Here is a 20,320-nt window from a genome sequence, read left to right on the forward strand (position 1 = left end):
TAAATGCAGAGGACAAATTTCGTTGTAATGTACATGTGCAATGACCAATAAAGATGATGATCTCAAATAGTTTTTACTGACGTGGTTTACTTACATGCACGTATATATGCCAGAGCCAGATGTTATGATAACAGCAGTAATAGGATGTGGTTTGTCGTGAATGTTTAGCTTTGATTTGTATTTAGTGCCCTCTTGTGATCAGTCTCTGATATGTCATGTCTGTTTCTAACAACAAAACCCCTAACTCTTCTTTACACCTTTTTTGTTTTTATTTCATTCAATTTAAGTTAAAGAGATTGTTCTTATTTCAAATGTGTGTTAAATCTTGCTGTTGCTTTCTTGTATACTTCATCTCTGCATCTCTGAATTCCAGTTCCTGAATTTTTAAATAAAACAAATATAGATGTTATGCACAGATGTGAACACATTTCACCATCAATCTTTGGAAACCACAATGCCAACATGACTTGAGCTATTAATTTGACTGCTTGACCTTTACACTTAACTAATCTTTGAGCCAAATTCCGAACTAAATCCTGCACGATATGGAATCAATAATTATATTAGGTTCACAGATACATATTTAAGATTATATCAAAATCTTAAAGACATTGTGCAGCAGCCCAATCCGCTCACACACTAGTGCCAAATCATCCATCTATCCATCCATGCTCTGTACCCTTAATACTTGAAGGTTGGGGGGATAATTATCCACTTTAAATTACAAACACATGTAATTTAAAGTGGATAATTAACCAACCGTTATTTTGGATTGCTGGAGGATGCTGGAGTACCAGGAAAGAACCAATGTATGCACAAGGAGAACATGCAAAGTCCACTCAGAAACACAAGGCCTGGCATTAGAACCTCAGTCCTAGAGTTGCTCCAGCAATCAGCCTTTACTGCTAATGGTTAATTTCCAAACAGAAGAGATTCAGAAAATCTTGAAGAATGCAATTGTTGTAAGAAAGAGCATGCAGAGCTGAACTCACACAGCATTACACAAAAATGTAAAACACTTCACCGACAGTTTAAGTCTCACATGCTTTAAATTCCTTCAAGTGCAGCACATCTATAGTTGTATCCAATCCTATTTTTTTGATTACAATCTTTATCATGAATTAAACCAGCTAAGGTGAAAGTGATGTAAAAGCCAGTCACAAAGCTAGACTGTATGATCCACCAGTCTAATCTTCACTATGCTGTTTACAATTTTACATTGCTTTATATGGCCTGTTTTTCACCAGTGTTTATTTCATTTTATTGTTTTTATGAACCATGTAACCTCTATAACAGAAAAAATGATGTCCAAAAAAACTTTTTTTTTTTTAATACTAGATTTTCACACCCTTATGACAGAAATGAACAATAAGAATCAAATTTGTTTATTTGTACCACATATAAGTTTAAAACACTGTATTACAACGCATGAACTTAACCCAGTCTTTTCAGTTATAAATTAGGTGGAAACTTTAAGGCTTTAAACATATTGTTGCATGGACTCTAATTCACTTTGTGAAATAAAAGTTAGTTCATTGTCATATTGACTTGAAGTGTCCTTCTTTCAAAGAACCAGAAACATGAGTTCGTTCACTCTAGATTAACTTCAGGTATTTTAACTCTTTGTTTGGTGTCACATTTCTCTCTGATCTTTCACTTCCATCTAATTTCAATGCTGCTCAGTCTGCTTCAGCTGTAACTCCAGAGAAAAGCCTTTTTGTCCAATATGCTGGCTAGTTTACTGTTAAAAGGCTGGTAAAACTGACTAAGGAGGGTTCTGGTGGCTGGGAACATAGGACCAAGGCTCCTGTCTTTTGCCCGGCGCGTGTTGGACATGGGACGTTTGGTCAGTGCTGCTTCCACTTGCTCTGACAGAGGACCTGTGGGGAAAGTGGAAAAACATAGAGGTAAATAGGAGACATTGTGAGTAATTTATACCCAGGGAAATGCAAGCTTTCCTAGAAATGATGGATACATGCTACGTACCTACACTGAGAAAATCAAAAACTTTCTTAATTGTCTTTTTAAGGTTGGCTGCATAGTCCTCCAGTCGAAGAACTAGAATCTGCTCTCTTTGGAAAATGGTCAGCCAGTCCAGAACAAACACATAATACATTCCCAGAGTCAGTCTCACCTGTGAGCAGAAAGCAACATAAATAAAAAAAATTAGTCCCTAATGATGGGGTTGTTTTGTCAGAGATAAACACATTCAATTATGCTTTAAACTCAGCTTTATAAAGAATTCAGCTCTTAAACTTTTTTTAAATGTAAAATATAGCTTAAAGGACAGAAGTAGAGAATAAAGCATCAGTACCGCTTCTGTTTCACTCTGGGCAAACCTGCAAAAAAACATTGATGCAGCACTGCTGCACTCTGTGACATCTTTCACTTCAATAATCATGTCCATTCTGGGTTGGTGTGTGTCAGTGCTTTAAAGACCAACCTATGGCTGTAGACCTTTTTTAAATAGTTGATGTGCATATGCTTTTGTATCACCTATGTACATCATCTAAGAAAGACTGAAGAATTAGGATGTGTGTTTCACTCTGAATACTGAACAATGTTCTTTATCATTAAGTATAACACAGAAAAGTAGAAGATGTGTTAGACTATGTTTTAAGCCAGCTAATCACATAGTCACGGACTGTTAAAATGAACCTCATTATTAAATCTATGTCAATATCATCCTTATTTCTAGTTGAAACCTGGAATTTACATACACCGTAACAAAAGACAACCTTTTAGTCTCGGTGTCTAAGAGTAATTAAGACATTTTTTCCCGGTTTAGGTTATTTAAGGTTCCCAAAACTACTTGAATTTGCTAAATGCCAGAATAATGAGAGAGAGAATGTTTTTAGAGGTTTGCTGGAAATTTGGCTCATTCGCCCTCGCAGAACTGGTGAAACTGAGTCAAGTTTGTAGGCCAACCTTTTTTCACACAGCCCACAAATTGTCAATGAAGCTACGATCAGGACTTTTTGGTCCACACTTCAAAATTTGGACTTCGTTGTTGTTAAGCCACTTTGTAATTAATTTGGTTGCATGCTTAGGGTCATTGTTCATTTGGAAGACCATTTGGACCAAAGTTTTAACTTCCTGACTGATGTCCTCATGTTCTTTCCTCATTGTGCCATCTGTTTAGTTAATTGCACCAGTCCCTTAGCATCAGCTGGTACATTTCTCTCATCCTTTTTGAATGTAGGGCACAGATGCCAAAGTTTAAGTGTATTGGCAACCTTAAAAAGACATAGTTTAAATGCCATCCAAAGAAAAATCCTAAAAAGGCCAACAGGTACATAAGAAATACATTCAGTATAAATAGAGAGAGGAAATGCTTCAAACTGGTACAAACAACTTGGTTCCATTTAGTCATTAATTTGTGTGATCGATATTTAAAAGCCATTAATGTCCTTCTTGTGTTGCTAGGATAAATATTTCATTCTTGTTTGCTCACAAGTAATGGTAAATAAAAGAAATACGCCTTCATCCAAATGTTGTTACACACTAGGTCCTCCAGAGGTCACTAGAATATCTAAAAAAAAAAGAAGCTCTATGCCCCTTTAGAAGCTAAACAAATTTAAATGCCCGATTCAGTGTTGATTTAATAATATTTTTGATGGATTCAAAACTAATTATGGCTCCTCAAGTGAGCTTATAGTTGCTTTATAGTGAAGCCAATCTCCCAAAAAAGTTGTTTTGTCATCGACCATTTGGCACCGAAAAAGGAGGAGACACCAGTAGATAAGTTTTAAGTCAGAACATTATGTTGGAAATATTTCCCCTTTCAAAGCATGAATTGCTTCATTAAAGTTCCAATTCTTCTGCAATTCTTCTAAAACTATCTCTGAAGCCACGGTTATAGCAAGGAATGAATATAGTATAAAGGATTTTGAGCTGGAATATGTTTTTTTGTTGTTTTCTTGTTTTCTTCTTGTTTCAGAGATAATAACATATGAACAAGTTTAGAACAATACATCATAATGAGCAAATAGAGCTGTCAAAGAGAGGAAAGTTATTGGACACCAAAATGTGATGCAGGAATATAGCTGACCGTCATGGTGTTAAAAAGGCTGGTATTGTAGACGCATGATCGCAGTGACCTCTCAAGGAGACAGCACTGGAACAACTGGACAGACTCCACGACCTTCTGATGAAAATCCTCTGCAGACTTGTTGGCCAAGGTAAAGTACAAGTAGTCGGAGTAAAGCCTGGGGACAGAATAAACTGAGTTCTAGTTGGACATTGAAGTGCCTGTGACACTCTTTTATCACAAATGCAGAAATTGAAAGAAAACATCTTAATATTGTTAATATTGATGGGCAGTAATTGCCATGATAATAGGATTAAAGATGTGATAAATGACAATTGTGACACAAAATAAGCATATATCGATGTAAAATTTTGCAAGTCCAAAGTTCCCCGGAAAGGGGAAGTCTCCAGTCATTCACTGTGTGAGCGTCAATCAAACGGTTCAAGTAGTAGCCAAGTTGCGTTAAAAAGCAGCGTTAATATGGTAAAACTACGATTGCTGGTTGTGGCAGCAATACAATGACAGCAGCCGTTAGTCTGCATTATTTCCTGAAGTGAAGAAAATCAGAGCTGCCTGGATCAGAGCTGGAAAACTGATGAGGGACAGATGGGCTGGTCCCACCAAGCACAGCCAGTTGTGAGCGGAGGACTTCTCGGCAAACTGCTTCGAACAAGAAACCACTGAATTCACAAGAGAAACAATGTCAGAGGTCGGGATATCTGACAGACGAAAGAGAATGTTTAAGCAGATTGTACAGCCACGCTGTTCAGAGCAAAGTTCACCAAAGAAAAGGTTGTTGCTGTTGCTAAATGGATCAAGGCTCAGCAGGTAAGAACACATCTTTGTCACAAAAGTACATTTATATATCGGCAGTAATTGTTAATAATTAAACATTTCTAAATTATTATATTTATTATTAATAATAATAACCCAAAATTATTATTATTGTTAAAACAAGACAAATTACATGCACATACAATATATTTAAATAAATGTTTTTCTTTTTTTTTTCTTCTTTTTAACCGTGTCCTGTCCGGCAGAGTAGCGCTCAGAACTTCAAAAGATTCTAATACTGCTCCATGCTGCTCACTTCGCCTCCGGTGAGCAGCATGGGTTACATATACTGTAACCCTGGATTACACTGTATCTGCTCCGGTCCGCTGTGGTTTACTGCGAAGCCAGGAGGAGCTTCAAGAAGCAGACGCAGATCACACAATAAAAGCCAGTGATAAATGTGGTAGCAAGTTCAAAACAACTCATTCTGTGGAAGTTAAACCAGTTAAACTGATTCACTTTTCGTTTCATGCATTTTCATGTGTTTAGTTCTACAATGGGTAAGTTCACAGGGTGCAGCGAAGGTATATTTGTTGATTAGTTTGGTGCATTTAATGTTTAATTGCTAAGTTTATAATACCTTAGTTAACCCAGTAACTGATCTAAATCTAACTGATTGATCTAAAGTTAACAACTGCAAACATATACACGTGTATATATAAATATATGTGTGTGTATATATTATTTATCCGTCTTTAGTAAATTATTTTTAAAAATCCGGATATTGCGCTCGTTCTGTTTCCTGATGGTGAGGTATGATTCATGCATATTGACTCCAGTCGTGCCCCGGCATCTGGCAAAAATAGACTCTGGTCGAATCAGATGGCCGTCTGCACGCTGCAGCACTTGTGCTCTGCCATCTGATGACAGCTGTCTTTCCTCCTCTGACTCTGCTGCGTCTCTCTCTGATAGTGACTGAAATATATGTAAAGAAATATCCGATTCTTCGCTGCTGTCTGTTGCTGGCCATTGTAGCAGCAGTCCGTTTACGTTCCGGGGTTCCCCTTTTACATCATAAAAGAGCACAGAGGAGTAGTCTGGAAGTGCCTTTTTAGTGAAATTTATGACCATATACAGTATCTCAACAGCTGTTCATTTCTGTGGCATGAATTTACTTTTTAAAATATTTATTAATGTTTCCTTTCAGTAGATGTAATTGGATTTATCATGAAAATTCGATGTCACAGGCACTTTAAACTGTACTGGATGAAGGAGCGATTCTTAATCAGAAGAAATAGTTCATTTTGTTTTGCAACAATGACACATGACAGAAAAGCTTTGTTAAGTGAAAGGAGTTTTTTTTTACCTCTCCACTGGATCCCTGAGCATTATGATGATCTTGGCACCGGGTTGGACTGCATGGATGAAATCCTGAGCCAGGAAGGGAGGTCCTATCCGCTCCTCGTATCCACTGAGATAGCTCCAGGCTTGATTATCCCACATTGTGGATGCACTGGCTTCACCTGGGAAACAGATTTTAAAGGCATTTTAGTTAAATGCAGTTAACTTTTATTAACGTCAATTCACTAAGAAATGGTAAGTAAATCAATTCAGTTACAGTCATGGGAAAAACTACTTGCACTGTGATTAAGTGATTTGTGGTACCACCTTGAGCAGCATTAACATGAAAGCAGACATTTTCTGTATGACATTATCATTCTCTCAGATAACTGTGTTGGCCCACTACTCTTTACAAAATTGCTTCAATTCATTCAAGTTTGCAAGACGTTTATTTCTGCACAGCTTTATCAAAGTCCCACTGCTGAATTTCAATGCAGTTGAAGTTTGGAATTTGACTGGGGCATTACAACAACTTTATTCTGCTATTTTCAGTCATTCTGTTGTAGATTTGCTGCTGTATTTGGGATCTGTAAGGGTGAAATATTTGTTGCACAGGACAGTAGTTAAGAGACTAAACAGAGCTTTTTGAGTGTCTGTTCACACTCTTATATTGCTTTGCAGATCTATTTTACACTATAAAATATCCCAACTAACAGGAGAAATATTTATCTAGCTGGTCTTTGTGCCTTGCTCTACAGTATCACTGTTATTGGACTGAGTTGTGAGAACTGTTTATCCTCTCTGGTTTCATTTTATTTCTTCAACATTTTTGAGAATCTCTCTTTACTTCTAATGAAAACAAGGACATAAAAAGAATCAAAGACAACGTTTATTGTCCAACAGGGTGAGGTAAAAACACAATCTATAGAGATCCATAAACCTCTCACTATAAACTGATTTATAAGCACCAAGAAGTCTGAAATATTGCATTCAACTAAAAAAGTTTAACATTTGCAACACCAGCAAAATTTCCTTGCTGGCTGAAGAACAGTAAAATGTTGTTCTTCCTGTTAAAATAATGACAAAAAACACGCTAGAACATTTTTTATCTTCAATTCTCACATTTGACTGTAAGAAAGAAAAGTATTATTGCCTTTGTCTACATTCGCACTGCAGGTCTTGATGCTCAATTCCGATTTTTCCTGAAGTCCGATTCATTTTTGCATCGTGGTTCACACTACTATTTAATTGCGACCACCATCAGACTTTAATCTGAACGATTAATGACCCCAAAGCGACCTGCATGGGCAGAAAGAGAATGTAGACACCACACAGCAGAACACTGTTTCCAGAAGTAATAATGGATGCCGGTGTCCCTGTGTCAAGTTGAGCAATGGAAGCCGACAATATTATGACCACATCATAACAAGCCGGAGAAAAGTAAGAAAAAAGAGAGCACAACTATTAGCAATAGTCTTTGGTGGAGACGTGACTGCTACTTCTGTAGAGAAGTCTGTGTGGAGCCGTAGTCGGAGCCAGGACAATGATGTAAAACACGAATAAAATGCGACATGACCATTCTGAGAAGGACGCTTTGGAAATTAGCGGATACATATCCGATTTAGTACAACGTATGGAATTGGCACAATTTGGATTTCTTGGAGGTGAAAAGATCGTAATTGGGACTTTCTGACTGTCATGAGAAAGTTGGATTTGGGCCGCCTTTGGCTGCAGTGTGAATGTAGCCTAAATGTATAAGCATTTTAAAAAGAGATGAATATTATTATTTTTTAATAATTTTATAGATCTAAGCAGCTACTGATTGAATTCAGGCTGAGATTGCCTTCAAGCACGATGATGTCCTCTAATGTAATGTCTTAAAAGCCAACATGCTAAACACAATTCTTTTCACCAATGCATTTAACTAATGTGCTCTGACTAATTTGATGAATTTTATTTTAAACTTCCCACTCTCCTATATTCACTCAATATTTTTTTCAGTTTTGGTCTTAGTCTATTTTTTTTGTTTTGCATTTGATGCTGCTCTTATGAAAATTATTCCAATGCATTAACAATTGGGGCAATCTTTTCTCAGGTTTTCTGTTTTATGTTTGTTTTTTTATTCTCACTCAGAGTTTCATGTCAACAGTTTGAAATAAATGTGCTTCATAAAAATACTGCAAGAAAACGTTTAACAAGAAACCTGATTTAAAATGTTGCCATGAAAGAGCTAAGGCTCCTAAAATATAAACAACAGAAGGATAGATGTATTCTTTTCTTTGAAATACAAAAATCATTAACCTTTCTTAATCTCCTCACTCAACCACAGTGACAACCCCCCTCCCACCCCCCACCCCGCACACACACAACCACACTCACCACACATTTATATCTTTACAAGAACTTTGCATTGCATTCCATTATTTTCCATTCATTTCTATGGACAAACCCTGACCCTAACCCTATCTAACCATTACCAGAACACACCTAACCCTAAACCTAACCTAGACTCCATTCAAATCTTAGTTCTAAACGTAACCCCAAACCCAAAAACAGCACTTCTTCTCATGAGGCCCAGGTCTGGGCCCCATAAGGAGCAGTGGGTCCTAATAACACAGTATATGTTGGAAAAATGGGCCTTACACTGTGACAAATGCTACAACACACATACACACATAGACACACACACATGTTCACCTGTTATAATCTGAAGCACATGCTGCTCCGTGGATGAATTCCCACTGATTCCTTCTTGGATGTTTATGGCTGCCATGTCAAACAGATCCAGGTAATCCTCAATCGGAAAATGCTCCTGGAAGCCTTTTTTGAAACGGATGTAACCTGCAGAATTAAATTTAAAACAGCCCTCATTATAAGCTCATTATTGAATTGCTTTGCCAAAGAATGTCTTGAATAAACAAAGCCAAGCTTTCTTTGTTGCAAATTTTAAATGGAGACCAGTGATTAGTGGCATATGCATGCAAATTCTATAGTATAACCTAACTTTTCCCTTTTGTATGTGCTAAATATGTTCAAATAAACACACTGAATTATGATTTTCTTTTAACATGTAGTATGTCCTGCCAGACAATAACTTTCCAGGGGGAAAAAAATTGTGAAAAACCTGTATATGTCGAGTAGATGCAGAAGGTCTCATTTAAGCCACAAGTTCATTTGGATTTTTTTAACATTTTATATTTTTGCTTATAATGACTCAAATGACTAAAAATGTAGCCAAAAGAAATATTTGTCTCAACTGAATTATTATTAATGGTTTAAAGACAAGAAACAGTAAGAGTTGGAAAACTTGCAGGACTGTTAACAATCCAACTAAACATAGAATCAGCATAGGTTTATTTAATGCTAGTATTTTTAATATTTAAAGCATGCTGAAATGAACTTAATACTGCATCTGGCTGCATTTTCAATGACTGTTTTAAATTTTTAAGTCCAGAACTAGTTAAGTTAGAGGACTGAATTAGCAGTTAGGGGATCCAAGTGCCTAACTTATTCAGACCCCTTCAACCATTTCCAGATTTTCACACATTAGAGCCAAGAACTTCAATGAATCTTGAGATTCCACAAGTCTGGCCATTATAACAGGCTGGGAAGACCAAAGCCACTGTTAAAAGACAGCCATAAGAAGTCACACTTCAAATTTGCAACAAAGCATCATGTGAAAGAAGGTGTTCTGATCTTATAAGACCAAACTTATTTGCCTACATGAAAAAACACTCATGTTTTTTCGTGCATGTTTTGGACAAGAATCCCAAATATACAACCAGGGCCACAATGGTATGGTTTACATCAAAGCACTTTCATATGTTGGAATGGCCCAGTCAAAGTCCAAACTTAAATCCAATTGAAAATGTATGGCAAAACTTGAAAATTGCTGCTCAAGAATGCTTTCCATTCAATCAAAGTTAGGGCTGTTTCACAGTGAGCAAAACATTCCAATGTCAACATTTTACTTTCACTTCACAATTGTGTTGGTTTATCACATCAAAATCCCAATAAAATACATTACAGTTTGTGGTTGTAACACGACAAGATGTAAAAGAGTTCAAAGAGTATGAATACTTTTTTAAGCCACTGTATTTTGAAATTCCGAAAAGACCCTCTTCTTTAGAGTTGAATGATTTAGCTCTTTCACTACCAAAGATTATCAAGAGGTGTCAAATATGTCCTTTGCAAACCATGAAGCATGACTGCTCCTGTAACAGGACAATAATAAGGGGTGTTCTATTTTTCTTCTACTTTTGTCAGATTTTTCTGATGCAATTCTGCTGCAAATAAGTCACAAATTACAGCATCTTCCATCATACAATATGACACTATCAAGATTTTATAATATGAATCTCACACAGTTTGACATGTATGAGTCTTTTGTAATTTTTTCCTTAAACCACAGTATTGCAAATGTTAGAATCACACTTCCAGATCCAGATCCTTGTAGACTCACCAAAGCGTTTCCTGGTCCACCAGTGTGGCTCCTTTATGGTGTTAAATGTAACCTCTGGAAGCATCAAGAGTCTGTGAAACAAGTCTGTTGTGCCACACTTTGGCTGGCCTATAATGTAAAAGTATGGCAAGCAGCGCAGGCGAAAGAGTTTCCCGTCTATGTTGCAAACGTGCTGATGGAATCTGGCTCTCATGTGGTCACACACATTCTTGAAGCTTTTTGAACGTAGACTGAAGTGGTTGTTCTTGTATGGGTCTGTGCCAATATCACTAGATAACTCCTGGTACCAGCATGGGCTCTTGATATGGGGCAGGAAATGGTCAGGAATCACTGAAAAGAACTAAAGAAAAAGTATAAAATATGCAGTTAGAATGGGGGCAAAATAAAGGCTTCTGTTTGACACTGTATAAAATCCTAATATTAAAGTACTTTTTTTCGAGGCACTGTTATCTTTATACCTGTTGGCTTGTGTTTACATTTCCATGACTAAAACATCAAAATCAGGCATTTAAAATGAAGGGTTATATTACAGGATTTTGCAGCTTTACTCTAGATTACTCATCACCTACTTGGCCATGTTTGTATGACTGTTTTTCACTTTGATACATGCCTGACACAGAAGACTAACTGTTATTTAACTTAATGACTCAGACGTGTTGCAGCATCTGTCATTGATATTTCTAAAAACACTGCAGTAGTGTGGGCTGTACATGGAAACCTATAATGAGGCTATAATGAGCAGAACAGTATTAGCATATTATACTAGAGATTATTACAGGGAACCCTAAAGCAATACTTAGAGAGAGTGTGTCGCTTAGAAAAACAGGTCATTATAAGCTTCCCCAAAAAGGTATTTTCTGCAGGGATTATTCCAAGGAGAAGCTGCTGCTGACTAGTTCTTCACTGCTATGATCTACTGAATGATGGGTACAGTTCCTTGCAAAAGTATTCACACCCCTTGAACATTTTATGCATTTTGCCAAGGCAAAGAGGTAATTAATCACAGAAGAGACAAGAGCCTCATTGTGACTGTGAAGGAATGACAGAGATCTACAGCTCAGTCAAGAATCTCTCGAGAGTTGTGCACTCCACAAATCTCCCTTTTATATAAGCGGAATTATTTGTAATTTGCCACAAACTAGCAAAAATGTCAAACGTACTCAGCTCAGATGAATCCAAAATGTAACTTTTTGACCCAGAAGTAAAACACTATGATGTAAAACTAACACTACCCCCACCGTGCAGTATAGTGGTGGCAGCATCAGGCTTTGGGAATGCCTTTCTTCAGATGGGATAGAGAAGCTGGTCAGAGTTAATGGGAAGATAAATGGAGCTAAATAAATAGGTAATCCTGGAGGAAAACCTGTTAAAGGCAGCAAAAGACTTGAGACTGGGTGCAGGTTTACCTTCTAGCAGAACAACAACCCTAAAAATAGTGCCAGGTTGAGCTGTTTTGCAGAGAAGAATAGGAAACATGTTTGGTCTCTAGATGTGCAAAGCTGGTAGTTGAAACACCACAAAGGTTTCAACTTTTCAGTCCTAAATATCAATGCATGCCACATTTTCTGAATTTCAAACCATGTATTCTTTTCCTTCAACTTCACAATTATGTGCTACTTTGTGTTGGTCAAGCACATGAAAACAATTCAAAAATATGATGAGGTTTGTGGTTATAACATGAAATAATGTGAAAAAGTTAAACAATACATTTAAAGGCTCTGTGCAATCTGTTCCTATAGAATTAACATATTTTAAATTATTTAGTTGGCTAATGCATATCAAAATGTTCCTCAGACTTACATGTGGGTCTGTGTTGATGACATCCTTTTTATCGGGTACCTTCCTGGATGTGTTCTGCTCATTGCAGTTAATTATCTCTACAAGCACTTTCATGTCAATTAAACTCTTGTCCAGAGAAATGTCAGCTGTTGTGCTGGTTGTGACAACCACAGGTGTGAAAGGATGGGGAAAGGCAGAGAGCAAAAGTCCTTTTCTCTCCCACATCAGTATGTACGAAGCCGTGATGAGGAACATCAGCATCAAACCCACGAGGAGGCTAACTACTTTGACTTTCGAGACGCATGTCAGGTTGACTAAACACAACACTAGGAACCCCTTGATGTCCAGACTTTCAAGCGTGTTTGTGTTCCTGAAGTCCAGAAACGTCTTGATAGATCTTTTCCCAAAGTTGTCAGTCAGGGGCAAATTGTGGGGCCTGTGGTCCCTGTGTGTGTTGCTTCCATGTTGGTTGTCTTTTAGAGACATGTTGGCAGAGAAGCAGAGCAGGCACGTGGAAAAGGAAGCCGGGATATTGCTGTCTTAACATCCACTTTCTCATTTGTCTTCATTTTACATGAGTCCACCACTAGTAAAAAGGTCCTCCTGTAAAACAGAAACAGGTGTTAAAGACATGGCTAGAAAACCAAAAAGCAACATTAGCTGCCTAAAAGTCCTTCAGCAATATTCCTTACTACCACAAACAGGGAGGGCAATATTTTTGTATGGGTTATTTAAAGAAATTTTATTTTTAGTCTCATGCATTCGTATTTGCGTTTAAAACCATGCATTTCTATAACACACCTGCAGTGTGTGTGGTCTGCTATATAAAGATCTGTTGCCTAATGGAGAGGGCTGTACCCTGCCCACAAAGCCTGGCTCAGTGGTAAATGTTTAAATTGCATAATAATGGCACGCCATTATCAAAACCTGTGAAGTGCCTTACTCTGGTAACCTGCAAATATTATTTTTAAGGTCAGTGTTTAACAACAACGAGGATTAATACAGGAGGATGTGCATGTGGCCAGCTTTATTCCTGACTCTTCATTGGGACTGGCCTCTGGGGTGGCCATGGCTCACTTGAAGACTATCTGTCTTGCCGTCAAAAAGAAATAGTTTGATTCCACCTTCCTCTTCCGCCACTTGTAGACGTGTCCTTGGGCTAAGCACTTAATGCCAAATAACCTACCGATCTGCGTATCAGTGTATTAATGTGTGCACGCTTATGAGTGCAGCTTGGTGAAAGTCACTCTAGTGTAAAAGTGCTTCGACTATTCTGTATGACTCGAAAAGTGCTATAATACTTCAGTTCATTTGCCACTTATTCCAGCTCCACCTGTATTGCTATTTAACATATATCCAGTGTCAGCAACCCAGGGTTGAATTACAAGGTTTTTAGCCAGCTGTGTAGTACCACTAAAGTATATTCTTCAACCTAAGGGTTGGTTAAGCCAAATCTCTCAAAACATTATCTAGATATGTTAGGAACTTGATTTGTAGTACAGGGTCCAAGTGCAAATATCATCCTTTGTTTTTCAGTTTGCTCTGAATCAGCATGATATCAAGTAAAAATATTTAAATCGAAAATGGATTTTTCAGTTTCATAATCAACACATTGAATTAGACAGAGGTTATTTAGTGTCTTTAGCTGGTTTTCTATTAGCCTATCATACCAGAATCTAGTTAACGTAGCAGCGACCATGGCTATAACATAAAGGCATGACAGGCAGTCTTTAACATTTTTGGTTTTTTTGCTCCTGGTTTTCTGTTTCAACTTTAAATATGGAAAAACTCTATTACCTGGGTTACTAAAGCAAGGTCTGAATTTATGTGATGTTAAAAGGAGGTTGAAAAAAGTCTTGTAAAGTCACACAGAAAGCTCTCACACAGATCTGCAGATGCTTTAATGGGACAGTGCTGAGAAGATTTATCAAAAATCCATTCTCATATCCTCATGCCTATTTGGGTAGCTGCTGGGCTTGAGAGGAGAACTTATTTCGGATCCCTCTAGAGGTATTAAGGGCCTGATTTAATGAAATATCAGAAGACAGAGATGCCCTCCTTAAAATGCCACAGAAAGCAACTCATAATGAAGTACTACAACTTAGAGTTGAGGTGTCATTGATTATATTCATAAATGTCCTAAATCCAACACTACGCTTATAGTTAATATACAATTCATTAGAAAATATATATAGTCATATATATATATATATATAAAATGAAAATATAAGCAGAAGATTTGAAAATGTAACAAAGCTACAGTAGATGCAATTGAGGCATCTGTGTTATGTTTCATTGACGTAGTTTGAAATAGAGGAAACTGGGTTGAAACCAAGAAAGTAAAGGAGCCATTTCCAAACTTTTTTAAACAATTGCAGAAACACACATACAATATTTAGTAGCTTATCTATATATCCGACAAACATGATCGCTCATGTGCACTTCCTTTTCTTTATATTTGTGTGGTTTTATTTGCTGTGTTCTACTTAACAGGCCTTGTTTTTTTTTTATTTGCTCACATGATTTGGAGAACATTTTATTTTCAATGTTGCAACATTTACTGCAACACTATACAATACTCACAGTGGCAACCAGCCATGTTCTGGTCACTGCTCTGCTGGAATAGTGCATTTGATGTTTAAGCTGTTATTCCCATTGTTGTCTAATCATTGTCCTTGCTATTTGCAGGTTCAGAAGCCTAATTTTTCCCAAACTACAGAAAGTAAAACTCATATTTTATATAGATTCACTACACGTAGAGTGAAATGTTATAATCCTTTATTTCTTGTCATTTCAATTGTCTGTAATTACCTGTAAGCCATATCAATGAATATGGCTTCTTGATATGAAAACCACAAATTCAATCTTTTTGAAAATTGTGTTACATAACACTAATTAAAAAAATATTATGGCCTACACAATCATGGGGAAGTCTGCTGACTCGACAGATGTTACGAAGACGATCACTCAAGGTAAGCCACAAAAGGTCATTGCTAAAAAAGCCGGTTGCTCACACAGGGCTGTAGGAAAATGTGCAGTAGGAAAAGGAGCACCAGCAAAACAATAACCATAGCCTTGAGAGGATTGGCAAGGAAAATCCACTCAAGAATATGGGGGAGCTTCACAAGGAGTGGACTGAGACTGGAGTCGGCACATCAAGAGCCACTTGACACAGACAGATCTTACACATGGGCTAAAAGCATCTGGGCTAAGAAGAAAAGAACTGGGCTGTTGCTTAGTTTTCCAAACTCCTCGTTTCAGATAAAAGTGAAATAGGCATTTCACTTGCAAATCAAGGTCCCAGAGTCTGGAGGAAGAGTGGAGAGGCACAGAATTTATGTTGCTTGAAGTACATTGTAAAGATTTCACAGTCAGTGATGATTTGGGGTGCCATGTCATCTGCTGGTGTTGGTCGATTTGATTTTCTTCAGTCCACAGACAGCACAGCCATCTACCAGGACATTTTGGAGCACTTTGTTGTTCTTTCTAATGGCAAACCTTATGGAGATGCTGATTTCTTTTTCCAGCAGGACTTTGCACCTGCACACACTGCCAAAGGTACCAAATGCTGGTTCGTTGACTATGGTGTTGCTGTGCTTGATGTGCCGGCAAATTTGGCTGACCTGAACCCTATAGAGGATCTATGGTGTATTGTCTAGAGAAAGATGAGAGACACCAGACACAATAATGCAGATGACTTGAAGGCCGCTATCAAAGCAACCTGGGTTTTCATTACACCTCAGCAAAATCACAGGCTAATCTCCTCCATGCCACAATGCATGATGCAGTAATTCATGCAAAAGGCCCAACCACATATTGAGTGTAAAAACATGAGCATACTTTTCAGAAGCCTGACATTTCTGTTTAAAATTTTCTTTTTTACTGGTCTTATGTCATATGTCAAAATATTTACTAAAAGTTAAAAATTGTCCTGTCAAACCTGTCTGTATTACAAATGGACATATTACAAGAATCCTTCAATCAGTATGCTAAAAATATATCAGTCAAAAACCTTTTTTTCTGTATAACATTCATCAGTATCCCCATCAGTTGTTTCTGCTGCAGTCCACTTGCTATAGCAAGACTAAACTGGTAGCACTACAGCGGAGCACACAGCATTTTACCTCTGTATCAGATCTAGGTATAAATGGTCATAACTCATATTTTAGCTCACCAACATCCCATAACTGAAGAAATCGTAAATTGAGAAATTTTAGGAAAAGTCATGAAGAAACATAGGGCAAACAATTTAAAAGTTTGTGAGGCTTGAACTCTTATAGGGGTAAAAATGACCCCTAGTATTACCAGTGATACAGACCTGAGGAGCATAGAAAGTAAATGGTTTCTCCACTTCTTTAGTTCTGAAATACTCATAATATTTTTTTCTCAAGGAAGCTGAAGGAAATTTTGACCCATTTACTGATTGATACTATAGACACAATCAATGACTGTAAGTGACTTGGCCACATGTAGAGATGTTATGATACTCAAAAATCTGAGCAAGTGGGAGCATGTAGATGTTTAATAAAAGTGGCCCGAGAATGGAACCCTGAGGAACCCCGCATGTAATCTCTGTTTGCTCAGATTGTTTATTTTTAAATGACACAAAGTAGCCCCAGTCTGGCAAGGACTCTGGCACATCTATGATAATATTATTAATTCAAAACAGGTAAACAAATTGCATCTTATGTCATCGAATCTTATCTACATCTAATACTCAGATTATGATGTTTCAGTATGAATCAAAAAGGTTGAAGGGACTATTACTACTAGCAAAGCAAAATAATTATAAAGTTATTAATTTTCTTTTCAATCCAGAAGCTTCAAACTTTGTAGCGGTTTGTGTCATATAGTTTCATCCTCTTCATTCCTTGGACAAGAAATACCATATTGCTTCATTTGCAGATTATATATATTGTTGTAGAAACATTTGTTTTTACCAAGACAGAGACCAATGATTGTCACTCACAATCAGCTTTATTATAATCTTGCAACAGAGAAGGATTTTTTTACAGCATTGGAGATGCACTCAGTAGTGCTGCCAAATTGTTCTGCCTAGACAAAGCAAAAGTTCTTCTTATAAGCTACAACAGTTTTCAAGGTAACTCTCGTGGGACCCAGAGAGACGTGGTGAAACCTGTTGTCCTAGACATGTTGACAATGGAAATTCAATTCAATTCAGTTTATTTATATAGCGCCAATTCACAACACATGTTGTCTCAAGGCACTTCACAACAGTCACGTACATACATTCCGATTAATCCTAATCATTGAACAGTGCAGTCAGAGTTAGTTATTAATTCAAATTGGATAAAACGTTTTTCTGTCTAAGGAAACCCAGCAGATTGCATCCAGTCAATGACTTGCAGCATTCCCTCCTCCTGGATGAGCATGTAGAGACAGTGGACAGTCACTAGCGTTGACTTTGCAGCAATCCCTCATACTGAGCATGCATGTAGCGACAGCGGAGAGGAAAAACTCCCTTTTAACAGGAAGAAACCTCCAGCAGAACCAGGCTCAGTGTGAGCAGCCGTCTGCCACGACCGACTAGGGGTTTGAGAGAAAGAGCAGAGACACAAAGAGAACAAAGAAGCACTGATCCAGGAGTCCTTTCTATGGGAAGGAGAAGTAAATGTTAATAGATGTAGCTCCTTTAGTCGTTTCACCTAGAAAGAAAGAACAGATAAACTCTGAGCCAGTTTTCATGGTTAGAGTCTGAAAGAGAGCACATAGAGTTAGTCACATTAAAAGCCTAGTCAATTGCCATGTCTAGGAGAGAGAAAGGGTTAAACAAATGGAACCTTACACAGTGTGGCATACATGTTATCTCATACAAGTGAATAGGAGAAGGTTGAAAAAGCATCTCGGTAAGACTAAACAGAACCATCTGTCTTAACCCTGGAGGCAGAAAAGAATAACACAGAAGGGTTTGAATACTTTTATCAGATCCTGCAGAGACTCTAGAAGAAAAGAAAGCAAGGCACTAACATTTTCCATAACAATATGCACACAGAAAATCCACAGACTTCTGTGTAATGATTATTGTGTTTTTACTGAGTTACTGTATTTTATTTTCACCTTTTAGAGTTTAAAAACCAAAACAATGAAAGAAAGTCCCCAGTCCCCTTGGGACATTATGACCCTGGCCCCATCCTCAAGCCAAAGCCAAGTTAGTATTAGATACTCACAAGCAAAATGCAGATGTAATAAAATGTGTGTTTATAGGAAAAAATACTATTCTTAATTTACAAGGAGATTGAATGTCTTTACTCAGTCATCATTTATTTATTAATTCTTGCAGGAATGAGAAACATTTACAGAATAAGGTGTGTTCAGAAGTTATTCTGCATGTGCTCTGCACCGACAGAGAAAAGCACTGCCCTTTCGACAATTTGTTTATGAGAGGTGGCCTTCAAGAGCAAATTCTTGGGGCGTCTGAGACTAAATGGAGCAAACCATTAAATAGGCCATCAGCTGTGCAAGACAGAGTGAATTAAAGCAGACAGCATAGCTTCTTATGCCCTGTGTTTTTTCTGAACCCATTACGTCAATGTTTTTTTGAAATTATAGGGAAATTAAATTAAAACGTGTTTCAACAAAGCTGAAAAATCACAAAACTGTTTTCTTTAAGTACCATACTGTCCAGTTGTATTTGTGATCTATTATCCCCAATGCAACATCTATTTAGTAGTTACCTCAGAAGTATTTTTTACATTAAATCAAATTGATGTGGCGTCTGTCTCTTACTTTGTTTTGAGCTTTCTCTCTTACCTCTTAGTCAGCTTAATTTTTCTGCTGTACCATATCTTGCATCAGATATCATTAAGCCCACTAACCTGTTTGAGTCATAGAAAATTTAAATTTAAATACTTGCCCCAAGTCATTAAATAATTCAAATATAAAATATGATTAGGCAGTTCTTACTGGGTTTCTCTGCGTATTACTTTACCCTGCAGTGTTATTATTAGTGGACCCCATATTAAAAATTTTTTGCATACACACCATTCGTACATGAGGCCCTTGGAAACCCATTCCATAAAGATCTCTACTCACTGTTGTAGAGCTAATCAGAAAACCACATGAAGTTTGAAGATATTGACTCCGCAGAAATTTGCCAACTTCTGCACTTTTATGCTCTGCGCTTGGATGAGTACTTAGGAGCCAAGCCACCAGTCCTTCGATGCCAATGTTTTTGCCCATGTGTACCTGTGAGGTGTGGGCGTGTCCACTTATCCGGAACCGTGTCCTAACCTGGATCACTTACAGGGGTTGGACAATGAAACTGAAACACCTGGTTTTAGACCACAATAATTTATTAGTATGGTGCAGGGCCTCCTTTTGCAGCCAATACAGCATCAATTCGTCTTGGGAATGACATATACAAGTCCTGCACAGTGGTCAGAGGGATTTTAAGCCATTCTTCATGCAGGATAGTGGCCAGGTCACTACGTGATACTGGTGGAGGAAAACGTTTCCTGACTCGCTCCTCCAAAACACCCCAAAGTGGCTCAATAATATTTAGATCTGGTGATTGTGCAGGCCATGGGAGATGTTCAACTTCACTTTCATGTTCATCAAACCAATCTTTCACCAGTCTTGCTGTGTGTATCGGTGCATTGTCATCCTGATACACGACACCGCCTTCAGGATACAATGTTTGAACCATTGGATGCACATGGTCCTCAAGAATGGTTCGGTAGTCCTTGGCAGTGACGCGCCCATCTAGCACAAGTATTGGGCCAAGGGAATGCCATGATATGGCAGCCCAAACCATCACTGATCCACCCCCATGCTTCACTCTGGGCATGCAACAGTCTGGTTGGTACGCTTCTTTGGGGCTTCTCCACACCGTAACTCTCCCGGATGTGGGGAAAACAGTAAAGGTGGACTCATCAGAGAACAATACACATTTCACATTGTCCACAGCCCAAGAT

The 20,320-nt window shown here is 37.7% G+C and overlaps 1 protein-coding gene across 2 annotated transcripts in view; it reads right to left on the minus strand.

Annotated features, from left to right (window-relative positions):
- Positions 1-1,369: 1,369 nt before the first annotated feature.
- LOC124858744 (carbohydrate sulfotransferase 15-like) overlaps positions 1,370-20,320 on the minus strand; it is a 30,046-nt gene continuing 11,095 nt past the window's right edge. Inside the window, exons 2-8 of one of the 2 annotated variants that reach the window (XM_047350937.1) lie at positions 12,408-12,989; positions 10,608-10,947; positions 8,843-8,986; positions 6,171-6,327; positions 4,052-4,208; positions 1,987-2,134; positions 1,370-1,880 (exon numbers count right to left, since the gene is read on the minus strand). In XM_047350937.1, the coding sequence (XP_047206893.1) occupies positions 1,690-1,880; positions 1,987-2,134; positions 4,052-4,208; positions 6,171-6,327; positions 8,843-8,986; positions 10,608-10,947; positions 12,408-12,872 (1,602 nt within the window). In that variant the 5' untranslated portion in view covers positions 12,873-12,989 and the 3' untranslated portion in view covers positions 1,370-1,689. The remainder of the gene's footprint in view (positions 1,881-1,986; positions 2,135-4,051; positions 4,209-6,170; positions 6,328-8,842; positions 8,987-10,607; positions 10,948-12,407; positions 12,990-20,320) is intronic. The other variant, XM_047350938.1, reaches the window with a different exon arrangement.

This window comes from Girardinichthys multiradiatus, chromosome 22 (assembly GCF_021462225.1).
Source record: "Girardinichthys multiradiatus isolate DD_20200921_A chromosome 22, DD_fGirMul_XY1, whole genome shotgun sequence".
Taxonomy (NCBI): Eukaryota; Metazoa; Chordata; class Actinopteri; order Cyprinodontiformes; family Goodeidae; genus Girardinichthys; species Girardinichthys multiradiatus.